The sequence below is a fragment of the Chiloscyllium plagiosum genome, chromosome 19, assembly GCF_004010195.1.
Source record: "Chiloscyllium plagiosum isolate BGI_BamShark_2017 chromosome 19, ASM401019v2, whole genome shotgun sequence".
Lineage (NCBI taxonomy): Eukaryota > Metazoa > Chordata > Chondrichthyes > Orectolobiformes > Hemiscylliidae > Chiloscyllium > Chiloscyllium plagiosum.
In genome coordinates, this window is record NC_057728.1 from 56,221,261 (window position 1) to 56,246,358 (window position 25,098).

The following is a 25,098-nucleotide window of genomic DNA, read 5'->3' on the forward strand; positions in this document are numbered from 1 at the left end:
GAAACAGGCCCTTCGGCCCAACAAGTCCACACCGACCCGCCGAAGCGAAACCCACCCATACCCCTACATTTACCCCCCGCCGAAGCGAAACCCACCCATACCCCTACATTTACCCCCCGCCGAAGCGAAACCCACCCATACCCCTACATTTACCCCCCGCCGAAGCGAAACCCACCCATACCCCTACATTTACCCCCCGCCGAAGCGAAACCCACCCATACCCCTACATTTACCCCCCGCCGAAGCGAAACCCACCCATACCCCTACATTTACCCCTTACCTAACACTATGGGCAATTTAGTATGGCCAATTCACCTGACCCTGCACATCTTTGTGATGGTGGGAGGAAACCGGAGCACCCGGAGGAAACCCACGCAGACACGGGGAGAACGTGCAAACTCCACACAGTCAGTCGCCTGAGGCGGGAATTGAACCCGGGTCTCTGGCGCTGTGAGGCAGCAGTGCTAACCACTGTGCCACCGTGCCGCCCAATTCTGGTCTCCTTCCTAGCGGAAAGATGTTGTGAAACTTGAAAGGGTTTAGAAAAGATTTACAAGGATGTTGCCAGGGTTGGAGGATGTGAGCTATAAGGAGATGCTGAACACGCTGGGGCTGTTTTCCCTGGAGCATCGAAGGCTAAGGGGTGACCTTATAGAGGTTTACAAAATTATGAGGGGCATGGATAGGATAAATAGGCAAAGTCATTTCCCCGGGGTCAGGGAGTCCAGAATTAGAGGGCATAGGTTTCGGGTGAGAGGGGAAAGATATAAAAGATACCTAAGGGACAACTTTTTCACACAGAGGGTGGTACGTGTATGGAATGAGCTGCCAGAGGAAGTGGTGGAGGCTGCTACAATTGCAACATTTAAGAGGCATTTGGATGGGTATATGAATAGGAAGGGTTTGGAGGGATATGGGCCGGGAGCTGGCAGGTGGGACTAGATTGGGTTGGGATATCTGGTCGGCATGGATGGGTTGGACCGAAAGGTCTGTTTCCATGCTGTACACCTCTATGACTCTAAGCGCTACTCAAAATTCTACTCTGATTAGATCACCTCTCACCATTCTCTGTGGTTTGTATGAAAAGCCGATGCACCTCAAACAAGAGCAGAACAAGTTGGCAAAACTCAGGCATAACTTGACTTCTGATGCAAGTTAACATTTCCAGTCATCGGTTTCTTTCTGTGCTACCTGACTTGTTGAAAGTTTCTAGCTTTCGTCCCCCCTTCGTTGAGATTTCCAGCATCTGCAGTATTTTTCCTTTCTATTTCTACTCCAGCTCTGCTTATAGGTTCACCTTCTCTTCCCAGGATGATTCGGATACCTGGCTGAACTAGTGGAAGGTTGCCGGAGGGAACACTGATTATGGACATAACCCCATGAGCAATGGTGAGAAAGGGAGGTCTGTGTGTATGCATCTGTGCCTTACATTCCTCAAACAAAACATGAAAGATGGAAAAAATTAATTCTTTACTCCAAAAGTCATATACTCAGTGCTGTTCCAGCACAGCAGTCTGTGTTGAGTCTTGTAAATGTAAACATTCCTATTTGGGAAGCCTCAAACTTGTTGCACTTAGTGAGAAAGCATTTGTCAAGCCATAAAGGTATTCAAAATGAGAGGGAAAGAACTCTACAAGCCAGTCCAACTTGTAGTTAAACACAACGGTGTGTTTAAACATGTTCTTGTTAAACTCTTTGTCTTAGGATTTTACAAATTTATAGAATCCCTACAGTGTGGAAGCAGGCCATTCGGCCCATTGAGTCTGCACTGACCCTCCGAAGACATTCCATCCAGAACCACTCCTCTACCCCATCCCTGTAACCCTGCACTCCGCATGGCCAATCCACCTACCCGGCACATCTTAGGACTGTGGGAGAAAACCCACGCAGACATGGGAAGAAAGTGCAAACTCCACACAAACAGTCACCTGAGGGTGGAATCGAACCTGGGTTCTTGGTGCAGTGAGGCAGCAGTGATAACCATGGAGCCACCATGCTGCCCCAGCGGCTGTGAGATGCTTGATTGCTATTCATCAGTTTCATTTGAAGAATTTGCACAGAAACACCAGTCTAACATGTGTATACTTTGAAGAGAGATGTGCCTCCCATTTCTATGTGTCTTCAGGAGAAACATGCCAATTAGCGCTTTCTGAGCACTTTTCAAACAAGCAACAATTCTCACTCTCTGGGTAACTTACAAAAACATTCACAACTGGTTCTTGCAAGACACTGTTCAGAATGATGCAGAATGCAGCAGTTCTAACATTAAAACCTTTTGACCAGATGCTATCAATTTCAATGGTGCACAAATCCACAAGGATCCCATTTAACAAGGAATACAATCTGGCGAATTACTGCTTGTGAAGACTCATTCGGACAGTTAATCAATGACTGAGGGATGGTTTTCTCTCATGAGGTACACAGATTTTACAAAGTAGCAAATCCTTACTTAAAAATGTAGGAGCATGAGGAGGCTGTTCAGCCCTTCAAGCCTGTTCTGTGATTCAATGAGATTCTGGAATCTCTCTCTCACTTACATTTTTCCACCATTGCTGCATGCTATTTGAATCTCTTGTTGAACAAACATCTACCAACCTCAGTCTTAAGATTTCATTTGGCTTCACTTTTTAAGAGTGTCAATTCCCACCATAATTTGTGTGTGAGGCCTTCCTGACACTGGAGCTTAAAAGAGTGAGGGGGTCTTTACTGATGTGTCGATGATCCTGAATGGAGTTGACAAGGTGGATATGGAAAATATGTTTCCTCTTATAAATGAGTCAAAACCTTTGGCAGGGGGTGGGGGAAGAGATACTGTTTAAACATTAGGCATCTCCCTTTTAAGGCAGATGAGAAGAGAATTATTTCTCTGAGGGTTGGATAACTTATGATACTCTCTGCCCAAGAAGGGAACGGAAGTGGGGTAATGAATACGTTCAAGGTGGCAATGGATGGATTCGGCTGAGGCAAGGAAATCAAATGGGATAGCACAGTGGCTAGTACTTCGGCCTCACAGCACCAGGGTCCCAGGTTCGATTTCAGCTTCGTGTGACTGTCTGTGTGGAGTTTGCACATTCTCCCTGCGTCTGCGTGGGTTTGCTCCGGTTTCCTCCCATAGTCCAAAGATGTGCAGGTTAGGTGAATTGGCCATGCTAAATTGCCCGTAGTGTTAGGTGTATTAGTCAGAGGGGAATAAGTCTGGGTGGGTTACCCTTTGCCACGTCGGCATGGATGTGTTGGGCCAAAGGGTCTGTTTCTACACTGTCGGGAACCTAAACTATTTGAGACCCATGGAAATTTAGAATTTATATCATTGATGTCCTCATCAAATGGAATAGCACCCTTCAGGGGCCAAATGGTCTACTTCTGCTCCCATTTCAAATGTATGCTCATAAGGTTTCATTCCTAGGTGGATGGATATTTTACAAAAAAAGCTCCTTGTTCTTGGATTGCAGAAAATCATTTTTCACCATCTCCCTTTAAAATAACTATCACTTAAAATACCATGCAGCACCCCCACACTGGAACCATCCATTGCCTGACATGTTAATATTCATGACAAATAATCAATGATTGTAGCTACATTACCCACAATGCTTAGTTCTTCAGAAACTGGTCTATTCATTGCAGTGTTTTACATCAACTGGGGCAATACTCCATCCTGGATAAAAGCAAATTACTGCGGATGCTGGAATCTGAAACCAAGAGAGAAAATGCTGGAAAATCTCAGCAAGGCTGGCAGCATCTGTAAGGAGAGAAAAGAGCTGACGTTTCAAGTCTAATTGAGCCTTTGTCAAAGCTTTAACGAAGGGTCAGATAGACTCAAAACGTCAGCTCTTTTCTCTCCTTACAGATGCTGCCAGACTTGCTGAGATTTTCCAGCATTTTCTCTTTTTTGGTTTCAATACTCCATCCTGGACGGATTATAGCTCTATTGTTTATGAAGTTGGTCAGTGTAACCTTTACCCCTCGTTTATTCGCAGCCGTGACAGAGAATCCTCTGGTATTCCAGGAATCTCTAAGGAAACCTGGGATCTTCCGGGTACCTTTTCATACACAGGAGCTCTGAGTCTCCAATGATTTTTCTAAATTTATTCATGGGATGTGAGCACTGCTAGCGAGGCTGGTGTTTATTGACCCCCATCCTCCAAGTTGCCCTTGAGAAGGCAGTGGTGGGCTGATTTTTTTAAAAAATCACTGCAGTCCTTGTGCTGTAGGTAGACCCACAATGGCCTTAGGGAGGGAATTTTGACCCAGCAACAGTGAAGATATGTTTCCAAGTCAGGATGAGTGGTTTGGAAGGGAACTTGCAGGTGGGTGGTGCTCCCATGTATCTATTGCCCTTGTACCATCCAGATGGAAGTGGTTGTGGATTTGGAAGGTGCTGCCCAAGGATCTTTGGTGAATTTCTGTAGTGCATCTTGTAGATGGTATGCACTGCTACTACTGAGTGCTGGTGGTTGAGGAAGTGGATGTTTGTGGAACTGCTTTGAGTGTTCCATGCACAGCACAAAAAAAATAAACTGAAGTTTATTGAAGGATGTCATTAAGCAGTGGCTTCAGCACTCAATTCGTGATCCAGCAACTTACACTAAAAATCAAGAGATCAGAATTTAAAATCAGATCATGGGAGTTCGGAGAGTTCTTGTTTGTGTTTTTCAATCTGGAAATAGAAAGTATGAAGCTCCTGGGTTCTAGTAAAGCTTCAATTGGTCCACTACATCGTATGGAATACATGTGACTCCAGTCTCACACCATCATTATTGTTAACTGCCTTCTGAACTTCCAAATGTACACAGGTTCCTCTCATTTATTCCATCAAAAACCCTTGCAGAATTAAAAACTTTTATTAAATCTCTTCTTAACCAGTCCCAGTGCCTCCAGCCTCACCATATAACTGATCATCCCCGGTATTATTCTGGTGCCCAGGGATGTGCAGGTTGGGTGGGCTAGCCATAAGAAATGTGGGGCTACAGGGATAAGCCAGGGGTATGGGTCTGGGCGAGATGCTCTTCGGAGGTTCGGTTCCGGCCTGATGGGCCAAATGACCTCTTCTTGCACTGTAGGGATTCCATGATTCTAAATCTACTGTGCTCCCTCTGTAGTATACAATCATTAAATCAAACAGAACAGATTCTTCCACCCATCACTTCTGGACGGCCAAAAATATACTCCTACCTACACTAGATTAGATTAGATTCCCTACAGTGTGGAAACAGACCCTTCGGCCCAAGCAGTCCACACCAACCCTCTGAAGAGTAACCCACACAGACCCATTTCCCTCTGACTAATTGACCTAACACTATGGGTAATTTAGCATGGCCAATTCACCAGACCGGCACATCTTTGGACTGTGGGAGGAAACCGGAGCACCCGGAGGAAACCCATGCAGACACGGGGAGAATGTGCAAACTCCACACAGACAGTGACCCAAGGCTGGAATCGAACCTGGGACCCTGGCGCTGTGAGGCAGCAGTGCTAACCACTGTGCCGCCCACTAGTCCCACTTTCTTACACGAGGTCCTTGGCATTGAATGTCATGACATTTCAAGTGGGAGAGAGTGAGGACCGCAGATGCTACAGTCAAGAGTGTGGTGCTGGAAAAGCACAGCAGGTCAAACAGCATCCGAGGAGCAGGAGAGTCGAATTTCAGGCAAGAGCCCTTCAACAGGAATGAGCTCAAGTGCTCATTCAAGTCATTTTTGAGGTTTCACACCTCCACTACCTCCCCAGGCAGTGCACTTCAGACCCTCCAGCACCCTTTGAGTGAAAGTATTTTTCCTCACATGCCCTTTCATTTTAAAATTATACCCCCTTGTTCTTGACCCTTTGACTATTGAGAACAGTTGATTTCTATTCACCCTGTCCATATCTCACAATCTTGTACACCTCTATCAAGTTGCTCCCTCAACCTTCTCTATCCAAAGCAAACAACCAGAGATTATCCAGCCTCTGGCTGAACAATCTTGTGCAGAAAGATCTCAAAAGTTGATTCCTCCTCGCAACGAGGCTGAAACAATAACATCTGCATTCATTTCCTTTCAATCTGTCCAGGAGAAAGTGAGGACTGCAGATGCTGGAGATCAGAGCTGAAAAATGTGTTGCTGGAAAAGCGCAGCAGGTCAGGCAGCATCCAAGGAGCAGGAGAATCGACGTTTCGGGCATAAGCCGGATTCCTGAAGAAGGGCTTAAGGCCGAAACGTCGATTCTCCTGCTCCTTGGATGCTGCCTGACCTGCTGCGCTTTTCCAGCAACACGTTTTCTCCAGCATCTGCAGTCCTCACTTTCTCCTAGTTGATTTTAATCTACTTGCAAGGATGCCTTCCTTAAAGAAGCTCTCTTCGTCCCTCTACAGATTCCTGAAGAAGGGCTTATGCCCGAAACGTCGATTCTCCTGCTCCTTGGATGCTGCCAGCATGTTTACTTAGATATCAGGGAATCACTCATTTAAAATGATGCAGTGGTTGTAAAATTACTCTGAGCTGTACTGAGGAGATGGTAAAGCTTCATAAAATGCAAGTTGTTTTTCTCATTTTCATTTTTTTTAAAAAGAAAAAAATCTTAACAGGGCTCTCAGATTTTTGTGGGCTGCACATCCCACATCACTAACACCGTCAAAGGAACTGCATACTTATATAGTGTGAGCCAAATTCTTCAAATAAAAACAAAATTCGAAATACTCAAGTAACCAAGCAGGGATGGAATGAAAGAAAAACTTTTAATACAAATTCAGGTTTTTTGGAATGGGACAGATAGAGAGAAAAAGAAAGCACGTGTGAGACAGAGTGTGAAGGGGGGGGGGGGGCGGGGGAAGAGAGAGAGAGAGAGAAAGAAAGGGAGAGAGAGAGAGGAAGAGAGAGAGAGAGAGACATGGACTGCACACGACATGGTTGCACACATTCGCACAAGAGAGAGAGCTGGCTGCACAATAGAGGGAGAGAATGACAGTGCTCAAGAGAGATATTACTCAAAAGTGTGTACATGAGGGGATAGACGATGTAAGAGAGATGGAGAGAAACTGCAAGAGACAGAACATAAGAGACAGGAGAGCACGAAAGCATGAAGAGCCAAAAGCAAGACAGCGAGTGCACAAGGGAGACAGAGTGACTGAGTATTTTGGAGAGTGAGAGAGAGGACAGAGAAGGGGGGTAAGGTTGAGAGAAAGGAGAGAGTGCACAAGGAGTACAGAGGACTTGAGAGAGAGTAGGAGGGGAACAGAGGGAGGGAGAGAGAGAGTGTGTGAAGGGACAAGTGTGAAAAAAAGAGAAAGGTAGACAAACCGAGCAAGGATGGCAGAGGGTGAATGTGATAGAGATGGAGAGGGTGATGACTGTGAACAAATACTTACGGACACAAGGAATGAGCTCGTTAAATCTTTCCCTAGGAAAGAGTGGGTTTTCCAAACCTCTGAAGTAGAGCTTCAGAACTCCTGCGACTGAGTTAATGTCATGGTTATCCTGATCATCAGCTAAAGGATCTTCACCTATTTCAGAACAAACAGAAACATCAGTACAAGCAATATTAGCTGAGTGACAAAAGGCCATGCACAATCCTTTGATATAATCCAAGATGTGGTCATGATTCTGTTAAAGAATCCACAAAAACATTTAAAGGAGAGCAGATAGTTCTCCTGATGTCACATTGTTCCTCCACAGTCCAGAGCTAACGGGCATACACTTACTCATTGTAACTTGCTGTGTAGATTGGCTGTCATGTTTGCTAACAGCTGATACAACGTGAAAAATAAAAATCACTGGACATAAAATGAGGATATGAGAAAGCACTTTCTGAATGCAAGGATTTATTTCATAACATTTGTAATAAAACTGTCAGTCTGTCAAATGCCCTGGCACAAGAAGCAAAATACTGCCATATGTTCCTTTTCAGAGACTGGACTAAATTAGACAATCACTCACTACTGAAACCTTGCAAGATAACAATAATTGCTAACATACTCTCGAAATATCTGTCTGTCTAAATGGGCTTTACCAGCAGCTTTATGGATGGGTTGATCAAACCAGAAACCTTTTGGGGCTTAACTACGTGATACAACATTTCATAAACTATTGAGTGTCCAATGTACTCAGCCTGCTCAGGGTTAATATATACAAACCCTCCAATTAAAGCACATCCATTAGGATAAAGGCAATAATGTGGAAACTGTTGAAAAACAGGATAATATTAAACTTCTGAACTAAGAAAGGAATAATGTCAATAGTTTAAACGGGTCGTGATTCACCTACCAAATTACAGGAAGTCAAGTGACTTTGGAAAAACAGCCTAGCAAAGCTTTTAGGAAGATTCGAGATGGAATTTATAATTTATAATTAATCGCTAGAAAATCTAGCTTTGGGGTCCTAGTGCTGATGGTTACCTAGCAACCCTTTCTGATCTTGGTTTCTGTTTTTGAAACCGAGTGAGTGAGAAGGGAGAGAACCACAAAAGCTTACAGTAAAATAGCTGCAACTTTCCCTTTCCCCATTCTTGGGTTTCAGTAATTGGGAACCTGATTAAATTTCTACATCTCAGTATTTTGTCTGCCTTGTAAATCCTGAGTGACCATTTTCTGGAGACTTGGAAGTGGTGGGTTTTGCCCACTGGGGTATGGTGCGGGAAATCAAGAGTCTGGACTCATGTCAAAGATTCTGATAAGTATGCAATTTACCTGATTTTCAGAACCAGAGCAGGTTTCTGAATGTAACAGGAATTATTATTTATTTCAAATAAATAGACATTTAGATAAAGGTAAACAATGTAGAACCTGTCTGTATATAACTCTATTAGTTTAAACTTCAACACCCTTATAAACTCCTTTTCCAGACACACATATGGACAGCCAGAGACAGATACAAAAACATTGGTGCTATGGAGGGAGGGAAAAACTGGGAAGGCAGCTCAATGCTCCCTGCCCAAAGGGTCTGCTGAGATGGTCCTTTCGTTCTGTAAGGATATGCTGTTCATCGATTCTTCTCTTCTATATACTTTCATTTGTTTGTAGAAATTACAGGGTCACTGGTTTACGCTATTTAAAATGATCGCCATGTCACCTGCAATCCTTCCACAATCCTTGCTTTTTAAAACAGCACTTTTCCCATTTCCGTCAATCAAAATGACAGAAAAATAAAAAATGATACAGTCTTTAAAAGCCATCCAAAGCAAAGCTCAATTTAAAGAGCTTCCATCAGTTTACGGCTTCCAGCAATTTGATTTCATTAATAAGAAACTCGGCAGACTGACAAATTCTACCTGTTTTCAGACCATTGAACCATAAGGGCATTTGTATTTTGTTTTTATTCAAAATAGCATCTTTGCAGAGTTTGTTGTCTTTTATGTTGTGAGAATGTGCTTGTGTTGTGATCAATAGAAGATATAATTCTAGTGTCAGACTATAGCTCAGGTATTAACTAGTTTTGCCACTCTTTGTTTTGAGAAATGAGTTTTGTTTATAATAACCAGACTATTTTTGCATTCATTAAAGAAACCTGGAGAACATCTCTTTTATTCTGGATAATGTTACAAAAGGGAAACAATTTTCGTGACTGAATCAAATCTTTTACACAAGTGGTATCACTGGTGGAGTAGGGGAATTATTAACTCCCTCATAGTATAACAATAATGATGAGAGTATGTATTTTAAATCTCTCTAAGTGATCTAACACGGTCCAATTTCAAAACAGTGAAGGAATCTGTTGATGACAGTGGTTAGTACTGTTGTCTCACAGCAGCAGGGACCCGGGTTCAATTCCACTCTCAGGCGACTGTCTGTGTGGAGTTTGCACATTCTCCCCGTGTCTGTGTGGGTTTCCTCTGGGTGCTCCGGTTTCTTCCCACAGTCCGAAGATGTGCAGGTCAGGTGGATTGGCCATGGTGTCTAGGTGGATTAGCCATAGGAAATACAGGGTTCCAGGGATAGAGTAGGGGGTGGGGTCTGGGTGGATGCTCTTTGGAGGGTCGGTGTGGACTCAATGGGCTGAATGGCCTGCTTCCAAACTGAAGGAATTCAATGATTCTTTCTCTCAGACTCTAATGGCAACACACCTAGTTTAAATTGTAACCTAAAGTTGTAGGTGGGAAACTCGGTGGAGTATAAAGTGGGTGATTGAGTGATCCAATCCAGGGTGGATCAGCTTATAATGACCCAGCCCCTCTCTCGATTCATAAATTGCACCCGATTAGTGTTTGGTCTTCAAGGAAAGTCGGCATTAATTCAAAAACTACAGATTGAACACTGCCTCACTGACAGCAAGTAGTGTCTGATGCCACATATGACTGAGAAATTTAGAGCACTGTGCTTTGCAAAGGTACATCACCCTCCCCCCACCACCACAACTCGTCAAAATGAGAAAGGATCCTTAAAAATTCAAGCACTGAGTTACTAGCCACATTAATCAAGTTGGCAAACTATTCCCAGGCGCAGGAGTCATTACAAAAGCAATTATCTTTCTAAAGCATCACGGGCTGGAGACATTTCTTATCAGCAGGCTGTCACGTTTTGCAAGGCCAGAATAAATGTGCCGCTGCTGAATGGGATACGGATGCTTAGTTATTCCAGCATTGCCTTTGCAATTACTCACCTCGCTCAAATGAATTTTTAATATCATTGACTTCAGCCTGTGATCCAGGAACTCGGAAGATCCCCTGATGCTGAAGACCTGGAGACAGTGTGGGGAAGAGAGATGTGAGAATGTGCCCGATTCGTGGCAATTGGTCAAATGTCAACATGTTGGTTAAATAAAAAATAGCAGTGACAACCTAGTGGGCACAGTGTCAGATACCAAGGGAACAACTTAACATGTGAGACAGGAGCTGGGCTGGACTGTTTGGTTCCTCTGCTGTTCAACAAACCTCCTCTGACCATGACCTTTATCGTTGAGGAGGACAAAGGCGGTAAATGCACCACTTGCAAGTTGCCCTCCAAATTATACCTCGTCTTGACTTGGAAATACAACACCGTCTCTTTAGTGTGGCTGGGTCAAAATTGAGGAACTCCTTCTCTCATGGCATCATGGGTAAACCCGCATATACATGGTCTGCAGCGGTTCAAGAAGGCAGCTTACCACCAACTACTCCGGGGCAATTAGGGACGGGCAATAAATGTTAGCTCAGCCAGAGATGCCCACACCCCATGAACAAATTAAAAAACACTAGCTGGCATACATCTCAGCTCCTTCTCCCCATTACATATTCTCTAATGCTTTCCATCCCAAAAAATGTATCCATCTGATGTTTGAACATACATTCTGCTCTACAGAACTCCAAAGATTCACCATGATTTGAATTCTGATATCATTCCTGATCTCGGTCTCAAATGGCTGACCAGGAGGCTGTGCTTCTGGTTCCCAGTCTCTCGGCCAGGGAAACATTTTCTCAGCCTCTACCGTGTCAAAAAACTCCTTCAAAGGGTTCAATTCAATCACCTTTAATTCTTCTAAACTCCAGAGAATATAGGTCTAGTCAATCTCCCCTGAAAGGACCACCCTCTCATCCTCGGGACTGTCCTAGTGAACCCTCATTGCCTCCATTCCAGGGAAAGAATGTCTTAATGTAGGCAAGAAGACCTTAACAGGAACATACCATATAAGTTGATAAATCGCACGCAACTTTCCACAATTAGGGGAATGGCTTGTCCAGAGTCCTGGAAAAGGAAATTTGAAGGAGATTGCAATTATCTGTAGAGGTCACGTCTGATCAGAGCACAAATACAAAGAGTGTCTGCTGTCTACACGTCTTTAACCATCAGACGGACTAGACTGATTTCTCATTTCTGAGGTAGGTTCATGATACTGGGTGGGCAACATCTACAATCACTGCACCTCTGCACAGCGGAAGGCTCCATTGCATTTGGCCATGAAAAGAATCCCATTCACAGAATCAGCTGTGATACCCAGGCCTGGGCACCCACCAACAGGGTGTGTGGGGCACGTGCCCACCTGCTTGGCAGATTCTCGATCTGGACCGGATCACCGAAGGAAGGGTGGCACAGTGGCTGCCAGCCCAAACGGTGCTCCTGCAGGACTGGCACAGGGCTCAATACAGCAAAGACTCCAGGTCTCAAAGTGGCCATTCTCACGGCGAGAGGAGAATGACATTTAACATCGGACAAGATGGAACAAAAAGGAAGGAAAATGATAAATCATGCCTTGGTGAACTAAATGACAAACAAATGACAATGGTTAAAATATAACGTGGGGCCTCAATCTTCTTGATGGCATTATATCCTTGGACTTCGGCTTCATAAGAGGTTACACTTCACGCACTTGTAATCAGAAAAAGCATGATAATAGACAATAGGTGCAGGAGTAGGCCATTCTGCCCTTCGAGCCTGCACCACCATTCAATATGATCATGGCTGATCATCCTGATCATGCATGAGATAACAGACATTCTTTTTATTTGACTTGACTCACAGAAATTTGAGTTAGAAGCCTTGTTAATAAAAGAAGAAATGCAAGTAGGAAAATTAAACTGTGGAGAAGTTGAATGTTTGCAAGAGTCCAATGATTGAGGCAACTTTAAATTCCTCTCTGCTCACTCAGCACCAATCCACCATTCCCACTTTGTGAAATGTAATTAACAAAGGGAGAGGTGGGAGGTGGGTTTGATCTGAAGCTGATAACCTAGTTTCTCTCCCCAAGCAAGCTACCTGACCTGTCGAGTGCTTTCCAGGGTTTTGTGTTTTTATCTTAACAGCAGCTGTGGAATTATTGCTTTTCTTTAAGAAGCTGTTGCTATGCCGATACTCTTCTCCTAAGAAGTTTATGAAACTAGAATGGAGCTGGGAGAATGGCAAAACATCCTCTGGGTTCAGTTCTGAAGCAACACTGGAACTATTTTGAAGTTTGAAGTACCAGTCTTACTCTGGTTAACTTGGCAGTGACTTTCTCCAATGAATAAGTGCCTTCTGGATATCAGTATCAGCTTCGGCAGAAGTAGATTTTGACACAATAGTCCTGGCAATATCTGTGGAGACAGAGACAAAGCTAACGTTTCGTGTCTGGTACGAGTCTTCAGGAGAAGAAACGTTAACTCTGTTTCTCTCACCACAGATGATGCCAGACCTGCTGAGTTTCTCCAGCACTCTCTATGCTCTTTTCAGATTTCCACCATCCGTAGTATTTTGCCTTTATCTGATGCAATAGTACCTGACTTAAGAAGTTTGACTCTGACTTTGGAAAAGTGACAAAATTCAATTGCGCGGTATTTTAACTAGAGTGCCCTTTGAGTCTCAGTAAACTGATGCAAACATTCTCGATTATAATTTGCTCATTCGCTGCATGTTAACCCAGGCAGATATGCCAAGCCCTTCACAATGGCACTATACCTGGTTTCTGGCGTGAGAATTTCTTCGACCTCTGATAGGAGCAGTGGTAAGAGAGGAGGGCGAAAAGGAAGATAGTGAGACAGGCAGCAGCAAATACAGTGAAGGTGCAAGACACAGACTAGGGCCCCCAGCCAGAGGTTTGAATATAATGGAATTCCTTCCGGGGGGGGGCAACTTTCTTGCACCCGCTTGAAACTTTAAAGAAACTAGCTCCCGCTGACTCAGCTAAGAGGAGCAAACCATTATATTCTGGCTAAAGACAAAGCAGGTGGTCAAAACAGGTTTGAATATAGAGGGGCTTTCCTCAACGTCAAGGATGTCATTGCTTATGGAGTTTGCCCAGCTCATTAAAAACACCAAGTATGCAGTTCAAATTCATCTCAATTTTGTGATTGACAAAGGGGGAAATGCGGACAGCAGCAAATCGAGTTTAAATCAAACTCCCTGTGATTTCTCCACAATTGAAAAGCATTGCAATTCTTGACTTGAGGAAGCAGGTTCTAAAACAGATGCACAGCCGGGGGCCCCAGGACAGAACGGAACGTAATGGCAATCCCTCACAATTCTGGATTTATAGAGACAACATTCATGTCCCAACGGCAAGGGCAGCAAAATGAGTGAGAGTGTCCTTCGAACATTTAACTCGAGGAACACACCATTACGTTCCGACCGCTGAGGTTTAAAGTAAAGCTTCTCCACCACCATTACACTCGATGCCAGTACCTTGACAAACGTTTCCAAATCCCCATTAAATAACTTAGCATTATATTCTGATCGGGGCCTGGATTTCTTGGCTTTCTGAGGTTTAGGGGGCACATTTGGAGGCCTGAGGAGAGGACGGAACAGAGTTTGAAAACAACTTAGAAAAGTATCTGTCAATTTGGTGTGTCACCGGGAGCAACGTAAACCGTCGACATTCTGCCGTCATCAGACATTACCTGTGCAAGTTAGAAAACATAGGCATCCCAGGAAAAAGGACAGACATACAGTTTCAATCAAAACCAAAAGAACCGCGTATGCTGTAAACCAGAAACAAAAACAGAGGTTCCTGGCAAAGCTTAGTAGGTCTGGCAACACCTGTGGAGAGAAATCAGCGTTAACATTTCGGGTCTGGGTTCTGAGGAAGGGTCACTGGACCCGGAACGTTAACTGTGATTTCTCTTCACAGAAGCTGCCGGATCTGCTGAGCTTTTCCAGCAACTTCTGTTTTCATTTCTGATAAAGTTTCAATCATTGGGAGATACACTGGGGACAATACACTAATGACCTTGCTTTCAAAGCATCATTGTGCAAGACATAGGGATTCTAATCCAGCGAGTGAACTGCAACGTGAGCCCAATCTTGTATTGACATTTAACTGACCTACAATCTATTAACAGTACGGCCTCTTAAACCCATTACAGGCAGTTCTTCCAGAACACAATAGTTGCAACCTCGTGCAACCTCGTGCAATACAAAAATTGTGCAATACAAACAGCATTTAAGTTATTGGTGATCTAATCACGTTATAGCCAACATGCAGTTTAACAGTTCGCGATTTTAAAACAGTATTTCCTATTCACCCAATCGCATTACAGTCAATTCACGTTAATGAAAGACCCGTTATAGCAGAACTGCCTGTACTTCACCCAGGTTTTGTGCACAAATAAACTAATCTTTCGATTGGGCTGTTTATCATTAAAATCCCAACAGATCCAAGCTCGAGATATATGGTTTTAACCACAGAATGTGGGGAAATAGATGGTGGCATCTTGAAAAATGTCCATATTACAGAGAAGGTTGTGCTGGATGTCTTAAAACGCATAAAAGTGGATAAATCCCCAGTATCTTAGAACTCTATGGGACTTAGGGAAGTGATTGCTGGGCCCCTTGCTGAGATATTTGTATCATCGATAATCACAGGTGAGGCGCTGGAAGACTGGAGGTTGGCTAACGTGGTGCCACTGTTTAAGAAGGGTGGTAAGGAAAAGGAGGGAACTATAGACCGGTGAGCCTGACATCGGTGGAAGGCAAGTTGTTTGAGGGAATCCTGAGGGACACGATTTTCATGCATTTGGAAAGGGAAGGACTGATTAGGGAGAGTCAATATGGCTTCATATGTGGGAAATGTTGTCTCACAACCTTGATTTGAATTTTTTTAAGAAGTAACAAAGAGGACTGATGAGGGCAGAGTGGTGGACGTGATCTATATGATCTTCAGTAAGGCGTTCAACAAGGTTCCTCAAGGTTGACTGGTTTGCAAGATTGGATCTCATGGAATACAGGGAAAACTAGCCTTTTGGATACAGAATTGGATCGAAGGTAGAAGACAGAGGGTGGTGGGTGGAGGGTCGCTTTTCAGATTGGAGGCCTGTGACCAGTTATTGTGTCATAAGGATTGGTGTTAAGTCCACTGCTTTTCGTCATTTATATAAATTAGGAACATAGGGGGTGTAGTAATTAAGTTTGCAGGTGACACCAAAATTGGAGATGGAGTGGACAGTGAAGAAGGTTACTTGATCAGAGGGGCCAATGGGCTGAGGAGTGGCAGATGGAGTTTAATTCAGATAAATGTGATGTGCTGCATTTTGGAAAGGCAAATCAGGACAGGACGTTTACACTTAATGGTAAGGTCCTGGGGAGTGTTGCTGAATAACTAGACCTTGGAGTGCAGGCTCATAGCTCCTTGAAAGTAGAGTTGCAGGTAGATAGGATAGTGAAGGTGGTGTTTGGTATGTTTTTCTTTATTGGTCAGAGTATTGAGCACAGGAGTTGGGAAGTCATATTGCAGCGGCACAGGATGCTGGTTAGGCCAGTTTTGGAATATTGCGTGCAATTCTGGTCTCCTTCTTACTGGAAGGATGTTGTGAAACTTGAAAGGGTTCAGGGAATTTTTACGCGGATGTTGCCAGGGTTGGAGGATTTCAGCTATACTGAGAGGTTGAACAGGCTGGGGCTGTTTTCCCTGGAGTGTTGGAGTAAGCCAACCCCATTGTCACCCACTCATTGTCCCCATCATCAGCTTTTCTCCCTTCCCGGCTTAGAATCAACCATCCCCCTGTCCTTCTCTCTCTGGGCTCTGTCTCCACTTGTCCTCTTACTCCTTCCACACGTCCCACCCCTGATTATCATGATAAATACCACCTTTTCCTATCAGTTTTAAAGAATGGCGGCCGGACTCGAAACTTTAACTCTGCTTTCTCTCTCCACATATACTGCCAGACCAACCGAGCTTCTCCGGCAATGTCTGTTTCTGCTTCAGTTTTCAGCATTTGCAGTTCTTTGTCTTTTAGGTCAGAAGGTGACAACCAAGAGACCACAGCAGAGGCATTAGAATCAATCCTATTCCTTAGTTTTTAACCACAATAATTCTCTCAATGAGGATTTCCATTTGATGCTCCCTCAGATTGACTGTCTCTGGCAGGTGACCTGAGCAGCTAAGCACACTGAAGCTCACTGATTGATGAAACCACACCACAGTGTTAGTACCTATTGTCCTTTCCTGATTCCTCCAGAGTTACAGAGTCAGAGTCATACAGCACAGAAACAGACCTTCGAAGCAACCAGTCCATGTCAACCATAATCCCAAACTAAACTAGTCCCACCTGCCTGCGCTTAGCCCATATCCCTCCAAACATTTCTTATTCACGTACTTATCCAAATGTCTTTTAAACATTGTAACTCTATTCAAATCCACCACTTCCTCAGGAAGTTCATTCCACACACAGACCACTCTGTAAAACAAAACTGCCCCCATGTCTTTTCAAAATCCTTAAAAATATGACCCCTAGCCTTGAAATCCCCCACCCTAGAGAAAAGACACCTGCCATTCACCTTATCTATACTCCTCATAATTTTATAAACCTCAATAAGGTCACCCCTCAACCGCCCATGCTCCAGTGAAGAAACCTCCCAGCCTCTCCTTATAACTCAAACCCTCCATTTCCAGCAACATCTCTTCTGACCCCTCTCGAGCTTGATAATATCTTTCTTATACTGAAAATGTGTTGCTGGAAAAGCACAGCAGGTCAGGCAGCATCAAAGGAACAGGAGAATCGACGTTTCGGGATTCCTGAAGAAGGGCTTATGCCCGAAACGTCGATTCTCCTGTTCCCTGGATGCTGCCTGACCTGCTGCGCTTTTCCAGCGACACTTTTTCAGCTCTGATCTCCAGCATCTGCAGCCCTCACTTTCTCCTCAATATCTTTCCTATAACGGGGTGACCAAAACTGGACACAGTACTCCAGAAGAGGCCAATTATAAGTGAGCAGGTAAATATCTAAAAGGTGATTCCAGATGGAAGACACATAACAGCTTTTCACCAGGGTCTTAACCCCATCCTTCTTTCTTAGCGAATGTGACTCCTCTCATCTGGTTTGAACCCATTGACAGTATTCAGAGTGAGAAAACACCTCCAAGCAGGAATCTCTCTTCTTGACCCACATCCATCACCAAGGGATTAAAACCTTTGCTGCCCCGTCTTCACCCCTCACCGAGTTTCTCACATGATCTAAAACACATTGCATTGTTGAACATGGGCACTAATGGCAGCCAGTTCTGTTTCACATGGTCTCTCTCAAACCACACCACTTCCATACTGCCTGGACAAACCAGAATATCCTACAACAACTGCAAGATTGGAGCATTCACCTTCAGCCCTACAGCACAATTATAAATCACTGGAACAACGAGCTGCAAAGCCAGTGCAAAACACCAATGTCATGAGATGATGTATCTCAAGTTCTGTTGCCAACAGCACTAACATAACATTTTTGCAAACCCAGTCAGTTTATATTATGGGTTCAGCAACACAGATACAGCAAATGTGAAATATACCAGGGTCTCCAGTCCCAGTTTCGACAGAGTGCAATACAACACATGCACCCACAAATATACATGTGTAGGAGAATACATATGCGGGTGCACAAAACAAGCGCACACAGCCACGTATGGACACACGTGCACACACAGACACATGGATACATGCACATACACACACACACTATTGCATGGTCACATGCAAGCACAGACCTAGGAATGTGCATGCACAGGCATATGAAAATACACACAAACAGGCTTGCACACTGACACATGGACACACACACACACAGAGACACAAATATGCAGACAATTACAAAAAAAACACTCAATCACACAGTAACACGTGTGCAGAGAGATGCACACACAGTTACGGGTGCGATCAAACAGGCAGCTTTAAAGTTCCCCAAAGAAATGAGTGTGACCTTTTTCCTACCTTGTGGTCATGAAGTCACTCTTCTGGCCTAAAGAAACAAGGAAAGAGACTTTGTTTATGGAGTTGTGTTGGACATACAGGAAGCTGTTGAGGGACAGAGTGACTGGCCCAGACCTTGCGTCCTAATCAGCAGATTAAAAAGTCAGGCTTTGAAACATTGACAAGTGGACCCGTGAGAGATCATCTGTTTGGGATTGGAAACCCGATTTCCAACTCTGACCGGCAAAACGATACACTCTTACCTTTGGAGGTGATCCCCACGTGGCCCACCGTGCTGACAGCCTTCCTTGCTGCAGCAGACCAGGCCAGGCCAGCGAACCACACAGCCGGGAGCAGACTGCATTGATGTTGGGACCACACTAGCTCCTGCCAATGTTAGCTCCCACACTATAGGAGTACGTCGGGTGCCAGATGGGTGAGGGGCATAGGTAGGATGCTAAGTGGATGAGGGGTGTAGGTAGGGTGCTAGGTGGGTAGGATCCCATGTGGGAGGGGAAAATAGGTAGAGTGCCAGATGAGTGAAGGAGGCAGGAAGGGTGTCAAGTGGGTGAGGGAGTTAGGTAGGGTGCCTGGTGGGTGAAGGATTGGGTCATTGGGGTGGGAGGAATGTGGAAGTGATCAGAGTGGGTCCAGTCATCGGAGAGTGACCTTGGGGAATCGGGATGGGGGTTGGCGGTTGGATTTGGTGCAAGCCCCTGGCAGGGGGAGTGGGGGGAGTGGAGTCAGTCTGAGTGGCTTTGGACGTGGGCAGAGGATTATATGAGGCGTGTTTGATGCCAGTTTAACTGTTTGCCAGGAGGGCGAGGGCAGGTCTTGCTTCCTCTAAAGCTTCCTGGTGAGCTACTAAAGGTAAGTGAGGCAGAACCCTCCTGAAGTCTCCGACTCTAACTCTGAGTTGGGGGCTCTTGGAGGTGGGGGGGGGGGGTGGTGGTTCCAGGAGCCTGGAAATTGCCCATTTGGGGTTTCAACTTCCCAGGCTATTCAGACCTCTGACTGTTTCAGAGGCACAGCCTCAGGTCACCTGGAATATCTTGTCACACTGACTCTAACCCAGGCTGTTGCAGAAAATGCTATTTAAAGGAGAATTAAAAAGACCTTCTTGTATATGTGGATGGAAGATTATTAAATGTGCCAGCCAACATCTCACCGAAACCAGATCATCTCTCCCACTGCTTCGATATGTCCAATTTCATCAATAGAATTTAATCTAATGCAGCTAACAATTGAGGCTTTTACATTTTCCAAATTAAATGGAGGAGAAACTAGCACTGAGCAAATATCTTTTCAGTTCTGTTTTATTAAGAAAGAGCAACACAATTTGATTTTGGGGTGAATACCATTTACAAAACCAGCTGCCGTAAACGCTGAGAGGCATTTAAAGGAAGTATAAAATTGCTTTTAAATTGGGTTTAGAGGGGTATTGGTGAGGCTGGTCCCAATACTGTAGCAAACAATCGCTTGAGCATGTAAGAAGACTCAAGGGAGAGATCTCCCTGCAGTGTTTAGGTTAAAGTATTCACTAAAACCTAGCTCCTGTCTAGGGGCAATGGAGGTTGAAGCAGTAAACGGAGTTGAAAGAGAGGTTGGCATGTGTTCTAATCAAATGGAGTTGGGGGGCTGAATGGCCTCATTTTCATCTTGCAGAATCACAGCAGTGTTATGGCACAGAGGGAGGCCATTCAGCCCCAGTGTAGCCATGCCGGATGCAACTTTGGGAAGACCCATTTTAAAGAAGAACAACAAACTGGGACTTGGCGTATCTTGCCATTTTGCGATGCTGGTGACACCGGGAGCTGATGCCACTCCAACCGGCATAAAAGGAAAGAGCACGAGAGAGACAGAGAGAGAGAGAGAGAGCAAGAGAGAGTGCGAGCAAGAGAGCGCCGCAGCTCCAGACCACAGCAGCTTACCCTCCCCCAGCGTGCGGTGTAACACGTCGTGCTTAGCTTGCAGCTTCATGATGAGGTTGCTCCCCTCGAGGTACTCTTTGAGTTTCTGTTGAGAACAGAGACAATGTGTAAACCATAGACCATAGAACATTACAGCGCAGTTTAGGCTCTTCGGCCCTCGATGTTGCGTCAACCTGTGAAACCAATCTGAAGCCCATCTAACCTACACTATTCCATTATCATCCATATGTTTATCCAATAGGAAAAAGTGAGGAATACAGATGCTGGAGATCAGAGCTTAAAAATGTGTTGCTGGAAAAGCGCAGCAGGTCAGGCAGCATCAAAGGAACAGGAGAATCGACGTTTCGGGCATAAACCTGAAGAAGGGCTTATGCCCGAAACGTCGATTCTCCTGTTCCTTTGATGCTGCCTGACCTGCTGCGCTTTTCCAGCAACACATTTTTTAAGATATGTTTATCCAATGACCATTTAAATGCCCTTAAAATTGGAGAGTCTACTACTGTTGCAGGCAGGGCATTCCACGCCTCCACTACTCTCTGAGTAAAGAAACTACCTCTGATCTCTGACCTATTTCTATCACCCCTCAATTTAAAGCTACGTCCCCTCATGCTAGCCATCACCATCTGAGGAAAAAGGCTCTCACTGTCCACTCTATCTAACCCTTTGATCATCTTATATGTCTCTATTAAGTCACCTTTTAATTAGATTAGATTAGATTACTTTAGATTACTTACAGTGTGGAAACAGGCCCTTCGGCCCAACAAGTCCACACCGACCCGCCGAAGCGCAACCCACCCATACGTTTACCCCTTACCTAACACTACGGGCAATTTAGCATAGCCAATTCACCTGACCTGCACATCTTTGGACTGTGGGAGGAAACCGGAGCACCCAGAGGAAACCCACGCAGACACGGGGAGAACGTGCAAACTCCACACAGTTAGCCACCTGAGGCGGGAATTGAACCCGGGTCTCTGGCGCTGTGAGGCAGCAGTGCTAACCACTGTGCCACCGTGCCGAATCTTCTTCACTCTCATGAAACAGTCTCAAATCCCTCAGCCTTTCCTCATAAGACCGTCCTCCATACCAGGCAACATCCTGGTAAATCTCCTCTGCACACTTTCCAAAGCTTCCACATCCTTCCCATAGTGTGGCAGCCAGGACTGTACACAATACTCCAAGTGTGGCAACAGCAGAGTTTTGTACAGCTGCAACTAGTCCACTTTGGCGCTGCCCAGCCCCAAGAGGCAAGAATACGCACCATGAAATAGAACTGCTCGGTTTCTTGCTGATTGGCTCGTCTCTTTGCAATGCTTGGCTTGCTCAGGTAAGTTTCGGACACCGTGGATTTGACAGACTCTGTTGAGCGGCTGTGCTGGAAACACTCTGAGACATCATAATCCTCAATAGTCACCATGTCCTGTATCGTCTGCAGAGTTGCTTCCATCGTCTTTTTAACCTAGAGAGAGTTCGAAGAGCTTACAATCCTGCCGTTTCACTTCAGCTCTCCCAAAGCGCTCGACTCCCAACTTCAGCAGGGGTCATTCTTGCTAGAAGAGAGCTCAATAGGAGAGATACTGAGAGGTTGCGTCTCCGCAGGCCAGAGAGGTCACAACAAGAGGGCACTTGGGGGTAAGGGTGGGGCCATTTTGGACTGAGAGGAGGAGAAAATCTCTTTGTTCAAAGGGCTGTGAAGCACTAGAATCTCCTAGATTAAATTCAATTTTGGACACTAAAGAAATTGGAAAAAAATGGAAAAACAGGATGGGGAAGTGAATTTGAGGAAGACAAACATCAAAAATCCTATTGAATGGAGGCTTGATGGGCCAAATTGTGTAAGTCAATTAGTATTTGTCTATATATAGTTGAAAAGTGTGGTGCTGGCAAAGCACAGCCAGTCAGACAGCATCCGAGGAGAGTCGATGTTTCGAGCATAAGCCCTTCATTCAGGAAGGGGTACATATAGTGCCTCAGGATATTTTAGGTCAGAGGTTTGGTTTGTCAGATTCAACATATTTAATGTAGAAGACCATCTTTAACTCCTTACAGGGGACAACAGGTTCTTAGTGGCAACGCCCAAAGAATGGACACCATAAGCTTTCAACTCTGGATTTGAGGGAGGAGACTGAGGGGGACTGATTGAAGAATTCCTTCCCTATTGGCATTGTGGGTCCACCTACAGCACATGGACTGCATTGGCTCAAGATGGCAGCTCTCACCAACTTCTCGAGGACAACTTAGGGAGAGGCAATAAATGCTGGCCCAGCCAGTGTCACCCACATCCTGTGAATGAATTTTTAAAAAATCTGGCTGGGGAAAACAGCATCAAATGATGGAGGGAAGGCAGTGGCTGAAGAAGATGGACAGATAGAGGTACCACGGTGAATCGAGGGTCAAAAGTGGGTAGTATGGAGTTTGAGAACTTGGCTCCATGAGATGAGAGATTGTTTTTAGCCCCACCCACAAACGACAGATGTGAGTGGAAGTGGAGTTGAAGAACAGTTGGGAAGGTGTTGGGTGGAGAGAGTCTTGGGTTAATACCTCAGAGAAAACCCTCAACCTGAAGAACATTGGGGAGGGGGCAGATGGAGTCAGGTGGGGGGAGGGGGTGATCTGGCTGGGAGGTGGGTCTTCTCCCAGTTGAGCCGAGCTGCTACCTGCTTATCTCATCCATGATGCTTGTGGGATAGTGACAGGGTCCCTACCTCTGAGCCCAGAGGCCTGGGTCCAGGTCCATGGGTATGCAATAATATGACTGATTACAAAATATCTAAAAAGGCAGACAACAAAGCAAAACAAAAACCTGTCAACATGCACATCATTGTGGGGCTTGCCAGATGGAGAAACAATTAGATGAGACACAAACAAATGTTTTTTCCAGTTCATAGAAGATTAAATGTGCTTTTATTCCTCCAGTTTAATATGGGTAATAATTTAGAGAAAACAGAGATTTGTGTCGAATTTACAGTTTTGCAGATTTGTGGAAATCTGATGGACAATTTGAAGATACCCCACCCATCTTTATCTTACAAATACTGAAGCCAGTTTGTCATCTGATTTATTCATTATTAAAAATGAATTGGAAAGGCAAATCTTTACAGAAGGCAGCAAATTCTGTCCACCTAGAACATGGAATGCAAGTTCTCAAACTAACTGGATTGTGAAGGGCGATGAATGAAAAATTGCTAAGATGGGTATGTCACCCACCCAATAAGAGAGAACTATATTGTCTGCCATCTCTTCTCTACGACAGAAAGGAATTCTGGGAGGAATTGAGGAAGGATGCATAGGCTTGGGAGAGAAGGACCACACAAAGGATTGATGAGAATGGGTTAAGGGGCTTAGGGTTCAGCTACAAGGATAGGTTGGAGAAGCTCTGATGGTTCTCATTGACAATGGAGAGACTGAGAGGAAATGTGATTGAAGTATCCAATGTCATAATGGTCTAAAAAGTGTAGATAAAGAGAAACATGTTTCCATTTTTCATGAAGATTCATGAAGCAGAGGTCAAAAATGTAAGGAATTTCCAAAAAGAAGAAGAGACAAAACTGAAGGATGGAGTTTGGTTTTAATGCAACAAATGGTTAAGATCTGGAATGCACTGAGTCAGTGGGATGGGAGGCATATTGCATTGTGGTTAATCACAGGAATTGGATAGCCACTTGAAGGGAAAAAAAGTTGGAGGAATGCAAGGAAAGGGCCATTGAGGGGGAAAGAGCTGCATTGAACCCATTTTGATTCTCCACGACCAATGAGTTGAGAGAACACAAGGAACCACTTTGAATCTATCGCTTAGAACTGGTTCACATGAATGAACCATGGTGGTTCAGTGGTTAGCACTGCTGCCTCACAGTACAGGGGATATGGGATCAATCCGACCCTTGGGTGTTTGCCTGAGTGGAGTTTGCACATTCTTCCCGTGTTTGCTCTGGTTTCTTGCCACAGCCCAAAGATGTGCAAGTTAGGGTGGATTGGCCATGCTACATTGCCCATAGTGTTCAGGGATGTGTAGGTTAGGGGCATTAGTCAGGAGTAAATGTAGAGTAATAAGGTAGGGGGATGGGTCTGGTTGGGTTATTCTTCAAAGGGTCAGTCTGGACTTGTTGGGCCGAAGGGCCTGTTTCCACACTGTCGGGATTCTGTGAATCTTAGAGGAATCGTATCTCTGAAATGCTGGATAATGCTCTGCTGGATTAGAGTATGATTGTGAAACAATCCAATTTAAACTCGAGTCTTAAGATGGCTTGGGGGCTGGGTGTAGAGGGGCAAGGAAGGGGACTTTTCCAAAACCCTGACTTTTGAAGATTGCTCACTGTGTCCTGGTGCAACAGCAATGGCCTGTATTTATCACCCGACAGCGCAGGAAACGATGAAGGGGCTGTTGCTGGGAGGAGCTCAAGCTGAGTCCCCGGGCACTGAGCCTGAATCTATCACCTCCTGCTCCAAAGGCGAGGCACAGGAAACCAAGCCAACGCAGTCATGAGCAACATGACAGCTTTATGTCCTCACCATTCTCAATGCTGAAAGCATTCCTCGGAGTTTATTTTTAATCAAAGGAATTGGGTGGTGACTACAGTGTGGCCACAGAAAGAGAAAGACCGAGAGAGAGAGAGAGGGAGGGAGAAAGAAAGAGGGAG

General features: G+C 44.8%; 1 protein-coding gene across 4 annotated transcripts in view; it reads right to left on the reverse strand.

Annotated features, from left to right (window-relative positions):
• The window catches only part of LOC122559849 (SLIT-ROBO Rho GTPase-activating protein 1-like), a 300,957-nt gene that overhangs the window by 47,351 nt on the left and 228,508 nt on the right, over positions 1 to 25,098 (reverse strand). For 3 of the 4 annotated variants that reach the window (XM_043709965.1, XM_043709962.1, XM_043709963.1), the window contains exons 9-15: positions 21,723 to 21,920; positions 20,462 to 20,546; positions 18,552 to 18,579; positions 14,042 to 14,144; positions 11,572 to 11,632; positions 10,572 to 10,649; positions 7,346 to 7,480 (exon numbers count right to left, since the gene is read on the reverse strand). In XM_043709965.1, coding sequence (XP_043565900.1) covers positions 7,346 to 7,480; positions 10,572 to 10,649; positions 11,572 to 11,632; positions 14,042 to 14,144; positions 18,552 to 18,579; positions 20,462 to 20,546; positions 21,723 to 21,920 — 688 coding nt within the window. Of the gene's footprint in view, positions 1 to 7,345; positions 7,481 to 10,571; positions 10,650 to 11,571; positions 11,633 to 13,318; positions 13,350 to 14,041; positions 14,145 to 18,551; positions 18,580 to 20,461; positions 20,547 to 21,722; positions 21,921 to 25,098 lie in introns of all 4 variants that reach the window. The other variant, XM_043709964.1, reaches the window with a different exon arrangement.